The sequence below is a fragment of the Oncorhynchus tshawytscha genome, linkage group LG05 (assembly GCF_018296145.1).
Source record: "Oncorhynchus tshawytscha isolate Ot180627B linkage group LG05, Otsh_v2.0, whole genome shotgun sequence".
In the NCBI taxonomy this organism is placed as follows: domain Eukaryota; kingdom Metazoa; phylum Chordata; class Actinopteri; order Salmoniformes; family Salmonidae; genus Oncorhynchus; species Oncorhynchus tshawytscha.
The window spans coordinates 89179847-89200875 of NC_056433.1; the positions used below are offsets into that span (position 1 = coordinate 89179847).

Sequence of the window (21029 nt, forward strand, 5' to 3'; positions counted from 1 at the left end):
GCCACACAGACCATGTCAAGCTGTTACATATCCCCTTGTCCAATGAGTTGCTTCCCTCCTTCCCTACTCTGACTCCCCTCACTACATAGGCCACTGCAGAATGCCTTGGCATCACCTTGCTCAAGGGCAGAACTTAAAAGGGTAAATCTACAATAGTGGTGGTAGTGACTGCTGTGCGGGCTGTAAAAACAAATGAAAGATTGTAGCTGTATCATAACTACATTCATCCCAAAATACCAGCAGAAAGAGCTCTGTTTTTATTATCAGGTTATTTCCTTTTTTGGGGAGAGATCTATTCAACTGTCAAGTCGGAGGGATTTCAACAAAGACGTATTTGTCAAGCATTTCATCTAATCTTGCTTGGAGACATGTCTGTCTGAGACGTGCCTGTCTGAATTTAGATTTGATATGTGAATGTAATGGACATACGCTGGATAATTTGTTGCAGTATTTAGAATTGGGGATGATTTGTTGCAGTGTTTGGAATTAGGGATGATTTGTTGCTATGTTTGGGCTTGGGGATGTTTGTGGCAGTGTTTGGGCTTGGGGATGATTTGTTGCAGAGTTTCGGCTAGGGGATGATTGGTTGCAGTGTTTGGCCTTGGAGATGATTTGTTGCAGTGTTTGGAATTAGGGATGATTTGTTGCAGAGTTTTGGCTTGGGGACATTTATTGCAGTGTTTAGGTATGGGGATGATTTGTTGCGGTGTTTAAGTTTAGGGATGTTTTGTTGCAGTGTTTAGGTATGGGGATGATTTGTTGCGGTGTTTAAGTTTAGGGATGTTTTGTTGCAGTGTTTAGGTATGGGGATGATTTGTTGCAGTGTTTAAGTTTAGGGATGATTTGTTGCAGTGTTTAGGCTTGGGGATGATTTGTTGCAGTGTTTAAGTTTAGGGATGATTTGTTGCAGTGTTTAGGTATGGGGATGATTTGTTGCGGTGTTTAAGTTTAGGGATGATTTGTTGCAGTGTTTAGGCTTGGGGATGATTTGTTGCAGTGTTTAAGTTTAGGGATCATTTGTTGCAGTGTTTAGGCATGGAGATGATTTGTTGCAGTGTCTAGGTTTAGGGATGATTTGTAGCAGTGTTTAAACTTGGGGATAATTTGTTGCAGTGTCTAGGCTTAGGGATGATTTGTAGTGGTGTTTAAACTTGGGGATGATTTGATGCAGTGTCTAGGTTTAGGGATGATTTGTTGCAGTGTCTAGGCTTAGGGATGATTTGTTGCGGTGTTTACACTTGGCAATGGTTTTAACAGGGTTTAAGTATGGGGTTGTTTTGTTGCAGTGTTTAAGCTTGGGGATGACTTGTTGCAGTGTAATGTTTTTTACACTGTTTATTCATGGCTACTGCAGGCACACTTTGTTGCATCTCAAACTGCACCCTATCCCCTATATAGTGCACTACATAGGGAATAGGCTGACATTTGGAACTCATTCACATCCAATTTTATGTTTACTTAGAAAATTTTCACCTTACTGTGAAATGCTTACAAGCACTTAACCAACAATGCAGTTTTAGGTTAGTCGAGGTAATTGAGGTAATATGTACTTGTAAGGTCAGTTAAAGTGACTACCATGCATAGATAATAAACAGAGAATAGCAGCAGCGTAAAATATGAGGGGGGGGGCAATGCAAATAGTTTGGGTAGCCATTTGATTAGCTGTTCAGGAGTCTTGTGGCTTTGGGGTTGAAACTGTTGAGAAGCCTTCTGGACCTAAACTTGGCGCTCCGGTACTGCTTGCAATGCGGAAGAAGATAAAAGTCTATGACTAGGGTGGCTGGAGTCTTTGACAATTTTTTGGGCCTTTCTCTGACACCGCCTGGTATAGAGGTCCTGGATGGCAGGAAGCATGGCCCCAGTGATGTAGTGGGCCGTACACACCATCCTCTGTAGTGCCTTGTGGTTGGAGGCCGAGCTGTTGCCATACCAGGAAGTGATGCAACCAGTCAGGATGCTCTCGATGGTGCAGCTGTAGAACTTTTTGAGCATCTGAGGACCCAGTACTCAGTCTCCTGAGGGGGGACAGGTGTTGACGTGCCCTCTTCACAACTGTCTTGATCTTTTTGAGAAGATTGTTGGTGATGTGGACACCAAGGAGCTTAAAACTCTCGATCCGTTCAACTACAGCCCCGTAGATGTGGGGGTGTGTTCGGCCCTCCTTTTCCTGTAGTCCATGATCAGCTCCTTTTTTTTAAATAAAAAAAAAATATATATTTATTGAATATTCGAAACATACAATATACTTGCAGTGAAGCCGCTCAACAACTACCAGTTACCAACTATACCAGTCATCCAACAGATTCCCATTCAGAGCGACACACAGAAGCATCCAGGGTCAATGCCCTGCTCAAGGGCATGTTGACCGATCTACCACCAGACCGAAAAACATGAACCCGAACCCTCCAAGATCCCCCCCACAGTTCCCCAATAGCTGTCCCTCAACCATTCAAGACCTCTACCACAGCCCCCCCCAGAAGAAAAATAAAAAATACAATTATATCCATTCCCCCAGAACCCACCAATGCACCATCAACCAAGAGATTTGAACTAAAGAGACAAAAGGAAAAGACAGAAGAAAACAGAAAATAATCAAACAAAATAATACATTTAAAACAAAGGACATCATGGACAACTAAAATCATAACAGCAATGCCAACTGTATATGTTTGTGTGCATGTCTGGCATGATTACATGTATGTGTGTGTTCTTGTATGTGTTTATTTGAATGAGAGTGTGTGTATATGCATGTGTACAAACACCTGCACGGCATCAGCCTCAGGCAAACCGGCATTAGTTGTAAAAACACTGCCCCTCATTGTCACTCAAATGTACTTTTTATTATATTTTATTTTATTTTTATTTTTTTTACTTTTATCTATGACCATCATTCTATCTCCCACAGAGCAACTCCACTCCCACTTGTCTCCAATTCCACATACCAACCCTCAGGCCATTTCATCTACATCTGCTGGACACCCTCAGGCCATTCCATCTACATCTGCTGGACACCCTCAGCCCATCCCACATATCTCTGCTGGACACCCTCAGCCCATCCCACATATCTCTGCTGGACACCCTCAGCCCATCCCATCTATCTCTGTGAAACCCTCAGCCCATTCCAACCCTGGACAGCCCATTCCATCTATCTCTGCTGGACACCCCTCCCAGGCCATTCCATCTACATCTGCTGGACACCCTCAGCCCATCCCATCTATCTCTGCTGGACACCCTCAGCCCATCCCACATATCTCTGCTGGACACCCTCAGCTCATCCCATCTATCTCTGCTGGACACCCTCAGCTCATCCCATCTATCTCTGCTGGACACCCTCAGCCCATCCCACATATCTCTGCTGGACACCCTCAGCCCATCCCATCTATCTCTGCTGGACACCCTCCAGCCCATCCCATCTATCTCTGCTGGACACCCTCAGGCCATTCCATCTATATCTGCTGGACACCCTCAGCCCATTCCATCTATCCCTGCTAGACACCCTCAGCCCATCCCATCTATCTCTGCTGGACACCCTCAGCCCATCCCATTTATCTCTGCTGGACACCCTCAGCCCATCCCATCTATCTCTGCTGGACACCCTCAGCCCATCCCATCTATCTCTGCTGGACACCCTCAGCCCATCCCATCTATCTCTGCTGGACACACTCAGCCCATTCCATCTATCCCTGCTAGACACCCTCAGGCCATCCCATCTATCTCTGCTGGACACCCTCAGCCCATCCCATCTATCTCTGCTGGACACCCTCAGCCCATCCCATCTATCTCTGCTGGACACCCTCAGCCCATCCCATCTATCTCTGCTGGACACCCTCAGCCCATCCCATCTATCCCTGCTAGACACCCTAAGCCCATCCCATCTATCTCTGCTGGACACCCTCAGCCCATCCCATCTATCTCTGCTGGACACCCTCAGCCCATCCCATCTATCTCTGCTGGACACCCTCAGCCCATTCCATCTATCTCTGCTGGACACCCTCAGCCCATTCCATCTATCTCTGCTGGACACCCTCAGCCCATCCCATCTATCTCTGCTGGACACCCTCAGCCCATCCCATCTATCTCTGCTGGACACCCTCAGCCCATCCCATCTATCTCTGCTGGACACCCTCAGCCCATCCCATCTATCCCTGCTGGACACCCTCAGCCCATCCCATCTATCTCTGCTGCAATACCAAAGTAAACGGTCTATTGAGTCTGTATCCTCACAACAACATCTGCAGAGCTTCAATGATTTTATGCACCACATTTTCAACATTTTGTTGGTGGCAAGAATTCTATTTAATCATTTTAAATGAAAAGCACGAAGTCTTGAATCTAGCATTGTTTTATATATCAACTCAAACGCCCTGTACCATGAAATCGGTACATCAAAAATCTCTTCCCAACTATTTTGCAGTCTATATGGCACAGTTGTCAACATGCTGGTCCTCAAATGAAACTGGTATACTTTCCTATTTATGCTATTCTTATTCCTCTGCCAGTTTTGATCCTTTATATTGGGCAGACAGACCAGTTCCCTACCTCCTCCCGCTGCCACCCTCCTCCTCCAGTATTGATCCTTTATATTGGGCAGACAGACCAGTTCCCTACCTCCTCCCGCTGCAACCCGCTTCCTCCATTTTTGGGGTAATGCTGTAATCAATTGGTTGTACTCTTGGATTGAGCAGACCTTCCCGTACAATTCTGATGACTCCATGAAGGACATAACTCTACCATTCCAATTTACAATATCATTTAAGAACAAAATACCCTTTTCAAACATCTTTCCCATAAATACAGGTATTTTATCAACCAGCACATTTGAGTTCAGCCATAATATGTGTTGTAATATTTGTTCTATCTTTTCAGGGGGATGAAATTGAAATTGTAGCCAGATCTGCAGTGCTTGTTTGAAAAAGAGAGATACTTTGAAAAAGTATCATTTTCAAGTAATTGAAAGGCCATTTGTAAACATGAGCTTTTCTTATTAATCTACTTGAGAACCATTTAGGGTTCAAATAAAACTTTTGAATAAGTGAAGCTTTTAGAGAGGTTTAGTGCTTTTATATTTAATAATCTCAATCCACCCAGTTTAGTACAACCACGGTATTATGGAGCTGTCTTGGAATAGCTGTCCATCTATAAAGAGTTTGTCCACAACGATAAAGGCACTCTTACCATTCTCCCTTTGTTGTCTTTGTACCAGATACAGTCCCTTACGGCATTCGTTTATCTCCCTTGGAAATTAGTCTTTGAGACCGAATTTGGTCCCTTTAAGCCTCCTTCCCCTGCTTTTGATCAGCTCCTTTTGTTGGTAGTGTTCAAATTTTGCAATGATCGGTCGGGGACCCTTGGTCTTGTCGCTCCGAGCTCCAAGTCTGTGTATTCGGAGGAAAGCCACCTTGTTTACAGTCTCTATAGGAAGTTTTGAAGGTGGATTGCATGAATTCTCTGATCGCGCCCTCTGGATTATTGGATGTGTTCTCAGGAATCCCAGAACAAATTTGATTTTCACACATGCTACGACTTTGTATGTCAAGTAGCAACTCCTTCATCACCCTGTTTTCCATGAGTAGACAATCCATGTTGGAATCATGGATTTTTACCTTGGCTGTGAGTGTCTTGTTTTCTCTTTGGAGCTTAAGAATTACACTCTGGCTGAACTCCGAACTCCCCCTCAGCCCTGCTACCTCCTCACACAACTATTCCAGTGTTGCATGGATTCCAGCCAGAGCACTAGCCTCTACCTCAATGGTAAATCGTCCGTGTCTGTAGATTAATCCGTCTTTCTTTTTTTTTGTTGGGTTAAAGTTATTTTGTTTTAGTCGGGTCTTTCCATGATGGAGTATGTTGTCCCTCCAGCGTAAAGCTGTTGGTACTCGTCGATTTCCCTCAGGATCTGCTCTCCAGATTGTCTCTTTACTGCAACCAGTTGTTTTACAAAAAGATAACAATGAGACTTTCCCACAATGACGACAGCTGTCTGTAGTACAGCCAGCTAGCACTCGCAGAATCCACACCAAAAAAATGGAAAACAAACTTGCAGTCCCCGTAAAGGCTAACCGTGTCGTGGAATCCTTAGCAACAAAACTTTAGTTCTGATTCAAATCTATTTAAGGAAATATTTTAATATAAACCACAAACCGAGTGTAGACAGTACAATGTTCTGTTGTGCGCTCTGATGACATATCTGGGAGAGTCTCTGCTCTCCACAAGTTAATTGCATTTATATTTCAATGTTTTCAATAAGTAAAACGAATAGTTATAATGACACAGGGCTAGACCCAGATCAAACTCCTTTGTCTTGCTCACTTTGAGGGAGAGGTTGTTGTCCTTGCACTACACTGCCAGGTCTCTGCCCTCCCGATAGGGTGTCTCATCGTTGACGGTGATCAGGCCTACCAATGTTGTGTTGTCAGCGAAGTTAATGATGATGTTGGAGTCGTGTTTGGTCATGCAGTCATCGGTGAACAGGGAAGACAGGAGGGGGCTAAGCACTTAACTCTGAGGGGCCCCCGTGTTGAGTATCAGCGTGTAAGATGTGTTGTTATCTACCTTTACAACCTGGGGGCGGCCTGCCAGAAAGTCCAGGGAGGTGTTTAGTCCTAGGGTTCTTAGCTTAGTGATGAGCTTGTGGGCACATTTGTGGAGTGTGGAGTGCGATTGAGATTGTATCATCTGTGGATCTGTTTCAGACGGTTAGCAATTGGAGTGGGTCTAGGGTTTCCGGGATGATGGTGTTGATATGAGCCAAGACCAGCCTTTCAAAGGACAGTAGCCATTTAGGCAGGTAACATTCACTTTCTTGGTACAGATACTATGATGGTCTGCTGTGCAACCATAGGGAAGACAAATCTAGACCATCTTTACTCCACACACAGAGCTCCACACAAAGCTCTCCCTTGCCCTCCATTTGCCAAATCTGATCATAATTATATCCTCCTGATTCCTGCTTCCAAAGCAAAAATTAAAGCACCAGTGACTCGGTCTATAAAGAAGTGTTCAGATGAAGCAGATGCTAAACTACAGGACTGTTTTGCATCACAGACTGGAATATGTTCCGGGATTCTTCAGATGGCATTGAGAAGTTCACCACATCCGTCACTAGCTTTATTAATAAGTGCATCGAGGACGTCGTCCCCCCAGTGACTGTACATACATACCCCAACCAGAAGCCATGGATTACAGGCAACATTCGCACTGAGCTAAAGGGCAGAGCTGCCGCTTTCAAGGAATGGGACTCTAACCCAGAAGCATATAAGAAATCCTGCTATTTCCTCTGACTAACAAGCAAAGCATCAATACAGAACTAAGATAGAATCATACTACACCGTCTCCGATGTATGTGGCAGTGCCTGCAAACTATTACATACTACAAAGGGAAGCACAGCCGAGAGTTTCCCATTGACATGAGCCTACCAGGCAAGCTAAATAACTTCTATGCTCGCTTCGAGGCAAGTAACACTGAAACATGTATGAGAGCATCAGCTGTTCTGGACGTCTGTGTGATCACGCTCTCCGCAGCCAGTGTGAGTAAGACCTTTAAACAGGTCAACATTCACAAGGCCACATCTGTAGCCATGAAGTGCTTTGAAAGGCTGGTCATGGCTCACATCAACACCATTATCCCAGAAACCCTAGATCCACTCCAATTTGCATACCCACCAACAGATCATCATCATCAGATCAACGGAAACATTTTGTCCAGGAAGTTGTCTATGAGGGATTGGATTTGTTGTTGGCCAGTAGTTGTTTGGTAGGTTTCTAAATTACCTTCCTTCCATCTATAGCATCTCTGAATAGTATGTAGTTTGTTCAGCTTCAATACCTCAAGGTTGAGCATTGCTCTGTTCAAGTAGATTGTGATTTTTCTGTGATCTGATAAGGGTGTCAGTGGGCTGACTGTGAAATCTCGGAGATACTCTGGGCTGAGGTCGGTGATAAAGTAGTCTACAGTACTACTGCCGTGAGATGAGCTGTAGGTGCACCTAAGATAGGAGAACCTCTCGAAACCATTGACTATGTGGCTTGCGAAAGTATGAACCCCATTGGCATTTTTCCTATTTTGTTTCACCCTGGAAATAAAATAGATTTTGGGGGGTTTGTATCATTTGATTTACACAACATGCCTACCACTTTGAAGATGCAAACCATTTTTTATTGTGAAACAAACAAGAAATATATATTTTTTTAAACAGAAAACTTGAGTGTGCATAACTATTCAACCCCGCAAACTCAATACTTCGTAGAGCCTGCTTTTGCAGCAATTACAGCTGCAAATCTCTTGGGGTATGTCTCTTTAAGCTTGGCAGATCTAGCCACTGGGATTTTTGCCCATTCTTCAAAGGCAAAACTGCTCCAGCTCTTTCAAGTTGGATGGGTTCCGCTGGTGTACAGCAATCTTTAATTCATACCACAGATTCTCAATTGGATTGAGGTCTGGGCTTTGACTAGGCCATTCCAAGACATTTAAATGTTTCCCCTTAAACCACTCGAGTGTTGCTTTAGCAGTATGCTTAGGGTCATTGTCCTGCTGGAAGGTGAACCTCTGTCCCAGTCTCAAATCTCTGGAAGACTGAAACAGGTTTCCCTCGAGACTTTCCCTGTACTGAGCACCATCCATCATTTCTTCAATTCTGACCAGTTTCCCAGTCCCTGCCAATGAAAAACATCCCCACAGCATGATGCTGCCACCACCATGCTTCACTGTGGGGATGTTGTTCTCAGGGTGAGGAGATGTGCTGGGTTTGTGCCAGACATAGCGTTTTCCTTGATGGCCAAAAAGCTACATTTTAGTCTAATCTGACCAGAGTACCTTCTTCCATATGTTTGGGGAGTCTCCCACATGCCTTTTGGCAAACACTAAACATGTTTGCTTATTCTTTTCTTTAAGCAATGTTTTTTTTCTGGCCACTCTTCCGTAAAGCCCAGCTCTGTGGAGTGTACGGCTTAAATCAAATCAAATTTTATTCGTCACATACACATGGTTAGCAGATGTTAATGCGAGTGTAGCGAAATGCTTGTGCTTCTAGTTCCGACAATGCAGTTAACCAACGAGTAATCTAACCTAACAATTTCACAACAACTACCTTATACACAATATATTAATGAGTGGTGGTACAGAACGGCATAGGCAAGATGCAGTAGATGGTATCGAGTACAATATATATATATATATATATATATATGAGATGAGTAATGTAGTGTATGTAAACATTATATTAAGTGGCATTGTTTAAAGTGGCTAGTGATACATTTTTTACATCAATTATTAAAGTGGCTGGAGTTGAGTCAGTATGTTGGCAGCAGCCACCCAATGTTAGTGGTGGCTGTTTAACAGTCTGATGGCCTTGAGATGGAAGCTGTTTTTCAGTCTCTCGGTCCCTACTTTGATGCACCTGTACTGACCTCGCCTTCTGGATGATAGCGGGGTGAACAGGCAGTGGCTCAGGTGGTTGTTGGCCTTGATGATTTTTATAGCCTTCCTGTGACATCGGGTGGTGTAGGTGACCTGGAGAGCAGGTAGTTTGCCACCGGTGATGCATTGTGCAGACCTCACTACCCTCTGGAGAGCCTTACGGTTGTGGGCGGAGCTCTTGCCGTACCAGGCTGTGATACAGCCCGACAGGATGCTCTCGATTGTGCACCTGTAAAAGGTTGTGAGTGCTTTTGGTGACAAGCCGAATTTCTTCAGCCTCCTGAGGTTGAAGAGGCGCTTCTGCGCCTTCTTCACGACACTGTCTGTGTGGGTGGACCAATTCAGTTTGTCTGTGATGTGTACGCCGAGGAACTTAAACTTACTTAAACTTACTACCCTCTCCACCACTGTCCCGTCGATGCGGATAGGGTGGTGCTCCCTCTGCTGTTTCCTGAAGTCAACAATTATCTCTTTTGTTTTGTTGACGTTGAGTGTAAGGTTATTTTCCTGACACCACACTCTGAGGGCCCTCACCTCCTCCCTGTAGGCCGTCTCGTCATTGTTGGTAATCAAGCCCACTACTGCCGTGTCGTCTGCAAACTTGATGATTGAGTTGGAGGCGTGCCATGGCCACGCAGTCATGGGTGAGCAGGGAGTGCAGGAGAGGGCTCAGAACGCACCCTTGTGGGGCCCCAGCGTTGAGGATCAGCCTCGCGAGGGTAAACACATTGAGATGTTTTACTCACGTTGGCCGCGGTGAAGGAGAGCCCGCAGGTTTTGGTAGCGGGCCGTGTCAGTGGCACTGTATTGTCCTCAAAGTGAGCATTGTTATTTAATTTTTCTGGGAGCAAGACGGAGCTGGTTTTCTTTTTGTAATTCTTGATTGACTGTAGACCCTGCCACATACCTCCAAAGGAGGGTGAGGGAGGGCTTTGTATGTGTCGCGGAAGTTAGAGTAGCAATGATCCAGAATACTGTCAGCCTGGGTCGTGCATTCGATATGCTGATCAAATTTAGGGAGCTTTGTATTCAGATTAGCTTTGTTAAAATCCCCAGCTACAATAAATGGGATATAAGATATAAGGGATATAAGGATATATATTGTTTCCAGGTCTGTCAGGGCGGTCAAGGTGTCTTCTTGGAGGGGGATATACACGGCTGTGATTATAATCGTAGAGAATTCTCTTGGTAGATAATGCGGTCGGCATTTGATTGTAAGGAAATCTAGGTCAGGTGAACAAAAGGACTTGAGTTCCTGTATGTTGTTGTGATCACACCACGACTCGTTAACCATAAGGCATACACCCCCGCCCTGCTTTTTACCAGAGAGATGTTTGTTTCTGTCAGCGCGATGCGTGAAGAAACCAGGTGGCTGTACCGACTCTGATAACGTATCCCGAGTGAGCCATGTTTCCGTGAAACGAAGAATGTTACAATCTCTGATGTCTCTCTGGAAGGCAACCCTTGTCTACCTTGTTGTCAAGAGACTGGACATTGGTGAGTAGTATGCTCGGGAGTGGTGAGCGATGTGCCCATCTACGGAGCCTGACCAGAAGACTGCTCCGTCTGCCCCTTCTGCGGCGCCGTTGTTTTGGGTCGCCTGCTGGGATCCGATCCAGTGTCCTGCTTGGTGGTCCAAACAGAGGATCCCCTTCGGGAAAGTCGTATTCCTGGTCGTAATGTTAGTAAGTTGTCGTTGCTCTTATATCCAATAGTTATTCTCGGCTGTTTGTAATAGGACTTGAGATTTTCTGGGCTAACAATGTAAGAAAAAATATATTTTAAAAAATGAAATACTGCACAATTTCCTAAGAACGCGAAGCGAGGCGACCATCTCTGTCGGCGGCATCTTTAATTTCTCATTTACAACTGCGACCTGGCCAAGATAAAGCAAAGCATTGCGACAAAGTCAACAACACAGAGTTACACATAAACAAACTCTCGATCCACAATATAGCAGGGGATGTATAGCCATAATACAGACATTTTTCAAGCTGCAGATTATGATCGATAATGTCAAATGCTGTACTGAAGTCTAACAAAACAGCTCCCACAATATGTTTATTGTCAATTTCTCTCAGCCAATCATCAGTCATTTGTGTAAGTTCATGTTTCATGCCCTTTCCCTATAAGAGTGCTGAAAATCTGTTGTTAATTTGTTTACTGTGAAATAGCATCATCTAACGCTTTTTTACAAAAGTTTACTAAGTGTTGGTTACATGCTGGTTGGTCTGCTATTTGAGCCAGGAACGGTTGCTTTGATATTCTTGGGTAGCGGAATGACTTTTGCTTCCCTCCAGGCCTGATGGCACATTCTTTCCTGTAGGCTTAGATTGAAGAGATAACAAATAGGCATGGCAAGGCCGTCCACTATGATCCTCAGTAATTTTCCATCCAGGGTGTCAGACCCAGGTAGCTTGTAATTATTGATAGACTGGCCATGCTCCGACGAACTGAGGTTCTTCTGAGGGAAAAGGGGGGTGCAACTCAATAGGAAGTTGTTCAACTCAATACGAAGGTGTTCTTGATGTTCAGCTCAATAGGAAGGGGTTCTAATGTTCAACTCAATAGGAAGGGGTTCTAATGTTCAACTCAATAGGAAGGGGTTCTAATGTTCAACTCAATAGGAAGGTGTTCAACTCTATAGGAAGGTGTTCAACTCAATACGAAGGTGTTCTTGATGTTCAGCTCAAGAGGAAGGGGTTCTAATGTTCAACTCAATAGGAAGGGGTTCTAATGTTCAACTCAATAGGAAGGTGTTCAACTATATAGGAAGGTGTTCAGCTCAATAGGAAGGTGTTCTAATGTTCAACTCAATAGGAAGGTGTTCTAATGTTCAACTCAATAGGAAGGTGTTCTAATGTTCAACTCAATAGGAAGGTGTTCTTGATGTTCAACTCAATAGGAAGGTGTTCTAATGTTCAACTCAATAGGAAGGTGTTCTAATGTTCAACTCAATAGGAAGGTGTTCTAATGTTCAACTCAATAGGAAGGTGTTCAATAGGAAGGTGTTCTAATGTTCAACTCAATAGGAAGGTGTTAATGTTCAACTCAATAGGAAGGTGTTCTAATGTTCAACTCAATAGGAAGGTGTTCTAATGTTCAACTCAATAGGAAGGGGTTCTTAATGTTCAACTCAATAGGAAGGGGTTCTTGATGTTAAACTCAATAGGTTCAACTCAATAGGAAGGGGTTCTTGTTCAAGGGTTCTTGATGTTCAACTCAATAGGAAGGTGTTCTAATGTTCAACTCAATAGGAAGGAAGGTGTTCTTAATGTTCAACTCAATAGGAAGGGGTTCTTGATGTTAAACTCAATAGGAAAGGGTTCTTGATGTTCAACTCAATAGGAAGGTGTTCTAATGTTCAACTCAATAGGAAGGTGTTCTTGATGTTCAACTCAATAGGAAGGTGTTCTTGATGTTCAACTCAATAGGAAGGGGTTCTTAATGTTCAACTCAATAGTAAGGTGTTCTTGATGTTCAACTCAATAGGAAGGTGTTCTTGATGTTCAACTCAATAGGAAGGTGTTCTAATGTTCAACTCAATAGGAAGGTGTTCTAATGTTCAACTCAATAGGAAGGGGTTGTAATGTTTACTTCAATAGGAAGGTGTTCTAATGTTCAACTCAATAGGAAGGTGTTCTAATGTTCAACTCAATAGGAAGGGGTTCTTAATGTTCAACTCAATAGGAAGGGGTTCTTGATGTTAAACTCAATAGGAAGGGGTTCTTGATGTTCAACTCAATAGGAAGGTGTTCTAATGTTCAACTCAATAGGAAGGTGTTCAACTCAATAGGAAGGTGTTCAACTCAATAGGAAGGGGTTCTTGATGTTCAACTCAATATTAGGAAGGGTTAGGGTTATTAGGAAGGGGTTCTTGATGTTCAACTCAATATTAGGAAGGGTTAGGGTTATTAGGAAGGTGTTCTTGATGTTCAACTCAATATTAGGAAGAGTTAGGGTTATTAGGAAGGTGTTCTTGATGTTCAACTCAATATTAGGAAGGGTTATGGTTATTAGGAAGGTGCTCTTGATGTTCAACTCAATAGGAAGGTGTTCTTGATGTTCAACTCAATAGGAAGGTGTTCTTGATGTTCAACTCAATAGGAAGGTGTTCTTGATGTTCAACTCAATATTAGGAAGAGTTAGGGTTATTAGGAAGGTGTTCTTGATGTTCAACTCAATATTAGGAAGAGTTAGGGTTAAAAGGAAGGTGTTCATAATATTTACACACTCACTGTAGGTAGCACACAGGATCCTTTTCTCTATTGAGATTATTTCCTTTTTAATTTCAATCCAAATGTAAAATGTTTACATTTAGATTAATTAAAATGTCTGTCTGTCTGTCTGTCTGTCTGTCTGTCTGTCTGTCTGTCTTTTTTTTTTTCATTTTTTTTTTTCAGGCTGACCATAAATGCAGAGTGCCAGTTACAGCTGCATAACTTCCCCATGGACGAACACTCCTGCCCACTCATCTTCTCCAGCTGTGAGTAAAATACCTCCTCCTGTGCATCCATGCTCAGCACCAGCACCTATATCTTTACAGGTTTTGATTTCTTATCAACACCAGTCTATTATCAGAAGAATACATTATTTTCATTCCATAATTATATTGAATTCTAAACATATGTTTGAAAGACATGCCAAGAGTGTGCAAAGCTGTCATCAAGGCAAAGGGTGGCTACTTAGAAGTTTCTCAAATAAAAAATATATTTGCACGTTTTTGGTTACTACATGAATCCATATGTGTTATTTCATAGTTCTCATGTCTTCATTATTATTCTAGAAAATAGCACAAAAAAAACTTGAATAACCCTTGAATAAGTAGTTGTGTCCAAATGTTTGACTGGTAGTGTACATTCAGAGCATTCTGGAAGTATTTGAATACTTTTTATTCTCATAAATCTATACAAAATACCCCATAATGACAAAGTGAAAATAGGTCCCGAAGAAAATAGTGGCCTCCATCATTCTTAAATCGAAGAGCTGGCCGCCCGGCCAAACTGAGCAATTGGGGGAGTAGGGCCTTACTCAGGGAGGTGACCAAGAACCCGATGTTCACTCTGACAGAGCTCCAGAGTTCCTCTGTTTAGATGGGAAAACCTTCCAGAAGGACAACCATCTCTGCAGGACTCCACCAATCAGGCCTTTATGGTAGAGTGAACAGACGGAAGCCACTCCTCAGTAAAAGGAACATGACAGCCCACTTGGAGTTTCACCTAAAGGACTCTCAGACCGTAAGAAACAATATTCTCTGGTCTGATGAAACCAATGTCGAACGCTTTGGCCTGAATGCCAAGCGTCACGTCTGGAGGTAACCTGCCACCATCCCTACGGTGAAGCATGATGGTGGCAGCATCATTCTGTGGGGATGTTTTTCAGAGGCAGGGACTGGGAGACTAATCAGGATGGAGGGAAAGATGAATGGAACAAAGTACAGCGAGATTCTTGATGAAAACCTGCTCCAGAGTGCTAAGGACCTCAGACTGGGGTGAAGGTTCCCCTTCCAACAGGACAACGACCCTAAGCACACAGCCAAGACAAAGCAGGGTTGACTTCAGGACAAGTCTCAATGTCCGTGAGTGATCCAGCCAGAGCCCGGACTTGGGAGAAACTCCCCAAATACAGGTGTGCCAAGCTTGTGGTGTCATACTCAAGAAGACTCAAGGCTCTAATTTCTGCCAAAGGTGCTTCAACAAAGTACTGAGTAAAGGGTCTGAATACTTATGTTGATGTGATATTTCATTTTTTTTTTAAATGTATTCTAGAAACCTATTTTTGCTTCGTTGTTATGGGGGGTTTGTGTGTATTTTTTTAATGCTTTATCTCGCTAAACGATACCACTTTTCAATTCCTCATCAATTCACGGGGCCTTAAAAGTTCAAACAGTACATTTCTTAATAGAAGCATTCATATAAGTAAATAGTAATAACTGTAATAATGGTAACAACTGTAATAACTGCAATAACTATAATAACTGTGGTAACCCATAATACCTGAAACAACAATAATAACTGTAATAACCTACAATAACTGTAGCAACTGCAATAACTATAATAACTGTGGTAACCCATAATACCTGAAACACCAATAATAACTGTAATAACCTATAATAACTGTAGCAACTGCAATAACTGTGGTAACCCATGATACCTGAAACAACAATAATAACTGTAATAACCTATAATAACTGTAGCAACTGCAATAACTATAATAACTGTGGTAACCCATAATATCTGAAACAACAACAATAACTGTAATAACCTATAATAACTCTAGCAACTATAATAACTGTAATAACTCATAGCAGCTGTGTTAACTGTAATAGCTAATAATACCTAATAATAACTGATAACAGCTGAAATAAGTGTAACAGATAACAGATGTGATAACTAATTATAACAGTGATAACTGTAATAACTAATAACAGCTGAAATAAGTGTAACAGATAACAGATGTGATAACTAATAATACCTGTAATAACTATAGCAACTGTAACAACTGGAATGACTAATAATAACTGTGACTGCTGTAAAAACTGTAATAACTAATAATAACTAATAACAACTGTAATAGCAAATAATAATTGATAACAACTGCGATAACAAATAATAACCATAATAACTGGTAATAACGTAAAACAGTTGTAATAACTGTAATAGCTAATAATAACTAAAAACTGTGATACTGTATAATAACTGTAATAGCTAATAATAACCAAGAACTGTGATACCTTATAATAACTGTAATAGCTAAGAACTGTGATACTGTATAATAACTGTAATAGCTAATAATAAATAGGAACTGTGATACCTTATAATAACTGTAATAGCTAATAATAACTAAGATCTGTGATACCTTATAATAACCGTAATAGCTATTAATAACTAAGAATTGTGATACCTTATAATAACTGTAATAGCTAATAATAACTAAGAACTGTGATACCTTATAATAACTGTAATAGCTAATAATAACTAACAACTGTGACACCTTGTAATAACTGTAATAGCTAATAATAACCATAATAAATGTGATACCTTATAATAACTGTAATAGCTAATACTAACTAAGAACTGTGATACCTTATAATAACTGTAATGACTGGAATAACTGGAACAACTGGAATAACTAATAATAGCTGTAAAAACTGTGATAACTGGGATAACTGTAATAACTAATAATAGCTGTAAAAACTGTGATAACTGGGATAACTGTAATAGCTAATAGTAACTAACAATAACCGCTAATAACTGACAACTGTAATAACTAATAATAACTAATATCGGTGACAATTATTAACAAATGTAATACCTATCAATAACGACAATAACCATGATAAATGTGATAGTTATTAACAACTATAGTAACTAATAATAGCAGTGACAACTGTCATAACTATTATTAGTTATTACAGGTGTTAATAATTATCACAGTTATCATGGTTATTGCTGTTATTGATAGGTATTTATTAATAATTGATTAATAATTGTCACCGATATGAGTTATTATTAGTTATTACAGTTGTCAGTTATTAGTGGTTATTGTTAGTTATTATTAGTTATTACAGCTGTTCGTTTTTACAGCTATTATTAGCTATTACAGTTATCACAGTTATCACACAGTGACAACTAATAATAACTGTAATAGCTAATAATAACTGTTGTAATTGATGAATAGCTGAAATAACTAATAATAGCTGTAATAACTAATAATAGCTGGAATAAATGTGATAACTGTGATAACTGTAGCATCTGGATGTTCTTCATTACACAGCTTCATTTTTACAGCTTCAGCATAGGAATCATTACAACGTTTTGTATGATCTCTTATACACTATTTTAGGCCCAGCTTGGCTTTCCTGGATATAGTCACTATATTGTGATCACTGCATCCAATGGGTACGGATAGAGCTTTTGAACAGAGTTCTACAGTATTAGTAAAGATGTGATCGATACGTGTGGAAGATCTTGTTCCTGTAGTGTGAACCAGATTACAGGTTACAGTGAGAAGCTTCCTCTTGAGCGACATCTTGATGAAAACCAGTCAATATTCAGGTCACCCAGAAAATAGACGAAAAATATATTATTCTTAGGGATAGCACCCTTTTTTTCAATTTTCACTTAAAATGACATACCCAAGTCTAACTGCCTATAGATCAGGCCTTGAAGCAAGGATATGCATATTCTTGGTACCATTTGAAAGGAAACACTTTGAAGTTTATGTAAATGTGAATTGAATGTAGGAGAATATAACACATTAGACCTGGTAGAAGAAAATACAAAGAAAAAAAAACATTTTTTTTTCTACCATCTTTGAAATGCAACAAAGATCCCACATCTAGCCATCACTCTGGTTGTAATTCTGACGGTGTCCACAAGATGGCAGAAGTGTATGTGAAAAGTTTAAATTGAAGTATGAGCAAAGTACATGACATTTAGTGTGAAGTCACCCAGGTACATTTGGGCAAATCGTGAAGGAGACATTTAAAAAATCTGTATACTTGGACTTTGATTTAGCTTTTCCAGTATTAGTAGCCATATTGTAAGTTCAACATCTGCAAAACATAATTCTCCATATTCTTATAATTTTTGGACAAAAGGAAAAGACTGGCTGTCGCACAAGGTTAGTAGCTACATTTTACAACAGATACAGTGTTTCCGGATACTCCTGTAAAACCCAGCTCATTGGCTAGCTTTTTGTTTGACCCCGATTGGTGCTTATTTGACAAAGTTACAGCCAATCAAGTGAAGACCGCCCTCGTCATCGGAGTGCCATTAGGGCGTCGCTCTCTGACCATATTTGGTGTCCTATAGGATATACTACACCCCTAATGATATAGCGAAGTCTGGTTACGTTCTAGGAACTCTGAGGAATAAATACGAACGTGATTTGACTGGTTGAAACAACGTTTAGGATTAGATTTTCACAGATTCCTTTCTTTGCAAATTGAACGAGTGAAAATACAAAATCGATTGTGCATGCTATACCTTTTTAGGATATGAAAAAGTATTTTATCTAACAAAACTACACTTCATGTTATCTCTGGGACCCTTTGGATTATAAATCAGAGCAAGATTTCAGAATGTAAGTACACATTTCACCTTCAGAGGTGTATTTATCAAACCTTTCGTAGTGAAAAAAGTGTTTTGTTTTTAGGAGCTCTCCTCAAACAATAGCATGGCATTTTTTCACAGAAATGGCTACTGTAAATTGGACAGTGCAGTTATATTAACAAGAATTTAAGCTTTCAGCCGATATAAGACACTTGTATGTATCGACATTTGTTGTTTCTCTAACATCTGCGATCGTGACACAAAAACTGCCCGTTGATAGGATGCCTATCCGTAATGAACATCACATACACACATATTATCCAGATACTGACTGTTAGCACTTGGTCGCCTATAGCAACACCACAAAAGAATGGGCTTGAGCTGAGGCAGGTGAACCTGCACCTACATCACTTCAATAACATTTAACATGAGATCCTCTCTAAGCTTGATGGGAATATGCCTCTGAATATACACAGCAACACCACCCCATAGGGCCCCTTTGGGCTCTCGAGTGGCGCTGCAGTCTAAGGCACTGCATCCCAGCGCGTGAGGCGTCACTACAGACACCCTGGTTCGAATCCAGGCTGTATCACAATCGGCTGTGATTGGGAGTCCCTTAGGGCGGCCCACAATTGGCCCAGCGTTGTCCGGGTTTGGCCGGTGTATGCCGTTATTGTAAATAAGAATTTGTCCTTAACTGACTTGTCTAGTTAAATAAAGTTTTTTTTTTTTAATTAAAAGAATAGGTATTCGTTATATCCCTTGCTACTACTGTATCGTCAAAGGAAATATATTAGTCTCAGAGATGGTCAATATATGAATGTTATCTGATGTAAACAAGTTATTCATTTCATGAACTTTCTAAGCCCATCTAAGCCCATTAATATATGTAGCTTGTCTTTCACCCCTGTCATCAGTAGCTTATCTGAGATGTAAAAAAATGACATTATTCGTCAGTCAATCAGAAACGTTTGGGTGTAAGTGAGCTACTCTCGCCAGGTGGACAATTTGCCTGTCACAGCCGATGGAAACAATGTCCCCGTGCTCTCTGGCAGCTTTCATGGCTGATATCAGCACTTTTGGACTCTGGCTTTTCATCAATCATTTTCCTTTTTTTTGTATTTTTTTCCGTCTCATGTGGAGACTCTGGGATTCCATCCACAACAATGTTATTTTACCTTGATTGTTCTTCTATAGTAGAGAATCCTTTTTCCCTGCCGTTGTTAACATAGATTCACAGACAGTGCTGATGTCGTTTCTCATGGACCAGTTGTCATCTTTTTTCAGCCCTGTTTCATCAAGCACTCCCTGGAAGAAATTGTTAACTTGTTAAATTGTTAACTTTGGTAGCTATACCAGTTCCAGCTAGTCTGTCAGGATCAACAAGTATATAAACCAATCTTTGTCAGGAAACACTGTCACAACTTTACAAAAAACAACAAACTGAGCTCTCTTGTTCAGAGTTCTGATGACCAAAATTAACCGAAAATGTCACACATTACCACGCAATAAGGGGGACGAAACTAACTCAAGCTAAAATGCTCTTATCTTACTGTAAAATTAAATGAAAGAACGTGATCGTGGTTGTTGACGTGACGCCTCCACCATTGTTTCTCACTGAGGTTTTAGAAAGATATCTATGTGGGTAACTTTGGGTGCGTTTTTGATATTGAGAGTTAAGGACTTGCTTCGTTGGTAAAAGCAGTGTTTTTATGTTGGAATTTTTGTATGTTTATTCTAGGTTCTAAAAGTCTGTTAGCATGATTGGCCAATTATGCTAATGAATTTTCCATTGACATTACATTGCATGCTAGCTCGCACTTTACTTGTAATGTAGCTTAATGTTGTGCAGAATGTATGTATCTCTTTCAAGTGTTAAGATATTGCTTTCTTATGAGGTAATATGGTTGTGGAAACATGTGTATACTCTTATTTTGAGGCACTTTTTCAGTCAAGTGAAATGTTCAAATATCTTGCCATTAATCTTCTATGATAGCTTTTGGCTGGAAAGTATTCAGGCATTCTTTTCAGTCATATTTACGTGCTTTATATGTCATGTGGAAACGATTTGTTGTATGTAGCTAATGTAAAAATAATTTTCACATTCATAAAAAATGTATACGATTCACATTTGTTATACTAGCTCTTCATGATTCTGAATAAAACTCCGGCAATTTGAACAAATGAAAAAGTAGATTGTGCTGAGTTACTGGCACATTGAACCATGTCGCAGCTCAATCTAGAATAGGCTTCCTATTTCGCAACAAAGCATCCTTCACTCATGCTGCCAAACATACCCTCGTAAAACTGACGATCTGGGTACTGTTGTCGGGTGCTCTGTACTGCCGAGGCGCACTGTAGGCCTGGTGTCGGCACAGGTGGTACTGGGCTGGTGACACACAACTCAGGGCGAGTGCGGGGAGCAGGAACAGGACGTACTGGGCTGTGGAGGCGTACTGGAGGTCTGGAGTGTAGAGCTGACACAACCCGTCCTGGCTGGATGTTTATTTTCTCCCTGCACATACTGGGCTGTGTAGACTCACCTGAGACACAGTACT

At 41.2% G+C, this 21029-nt stretch overlaps 1 protein-coding gene across 1 annotated transcript in view; it reads left to right on the plus strand.

Moving 5' to 3' along the window:
* Positions 1-21029, plus strand: part of LOC112251675 (gamma-aminobutyric acid receptor subunit gamma-3) — a 332193-nt gene that overhangs the window by 250035 nt on the left and 61129 nt on the right. Inside the window, exon 5 of the mRNA XM_042322670.1 lies at positions 13819-13901. Within this exon, the coding sequence (XP_042178604.1) occupies positions 13819-13901 (83 nt within the window). The remainder of the gene's footprint in view (positions 1-13818; positions 13902-21029) is intronic.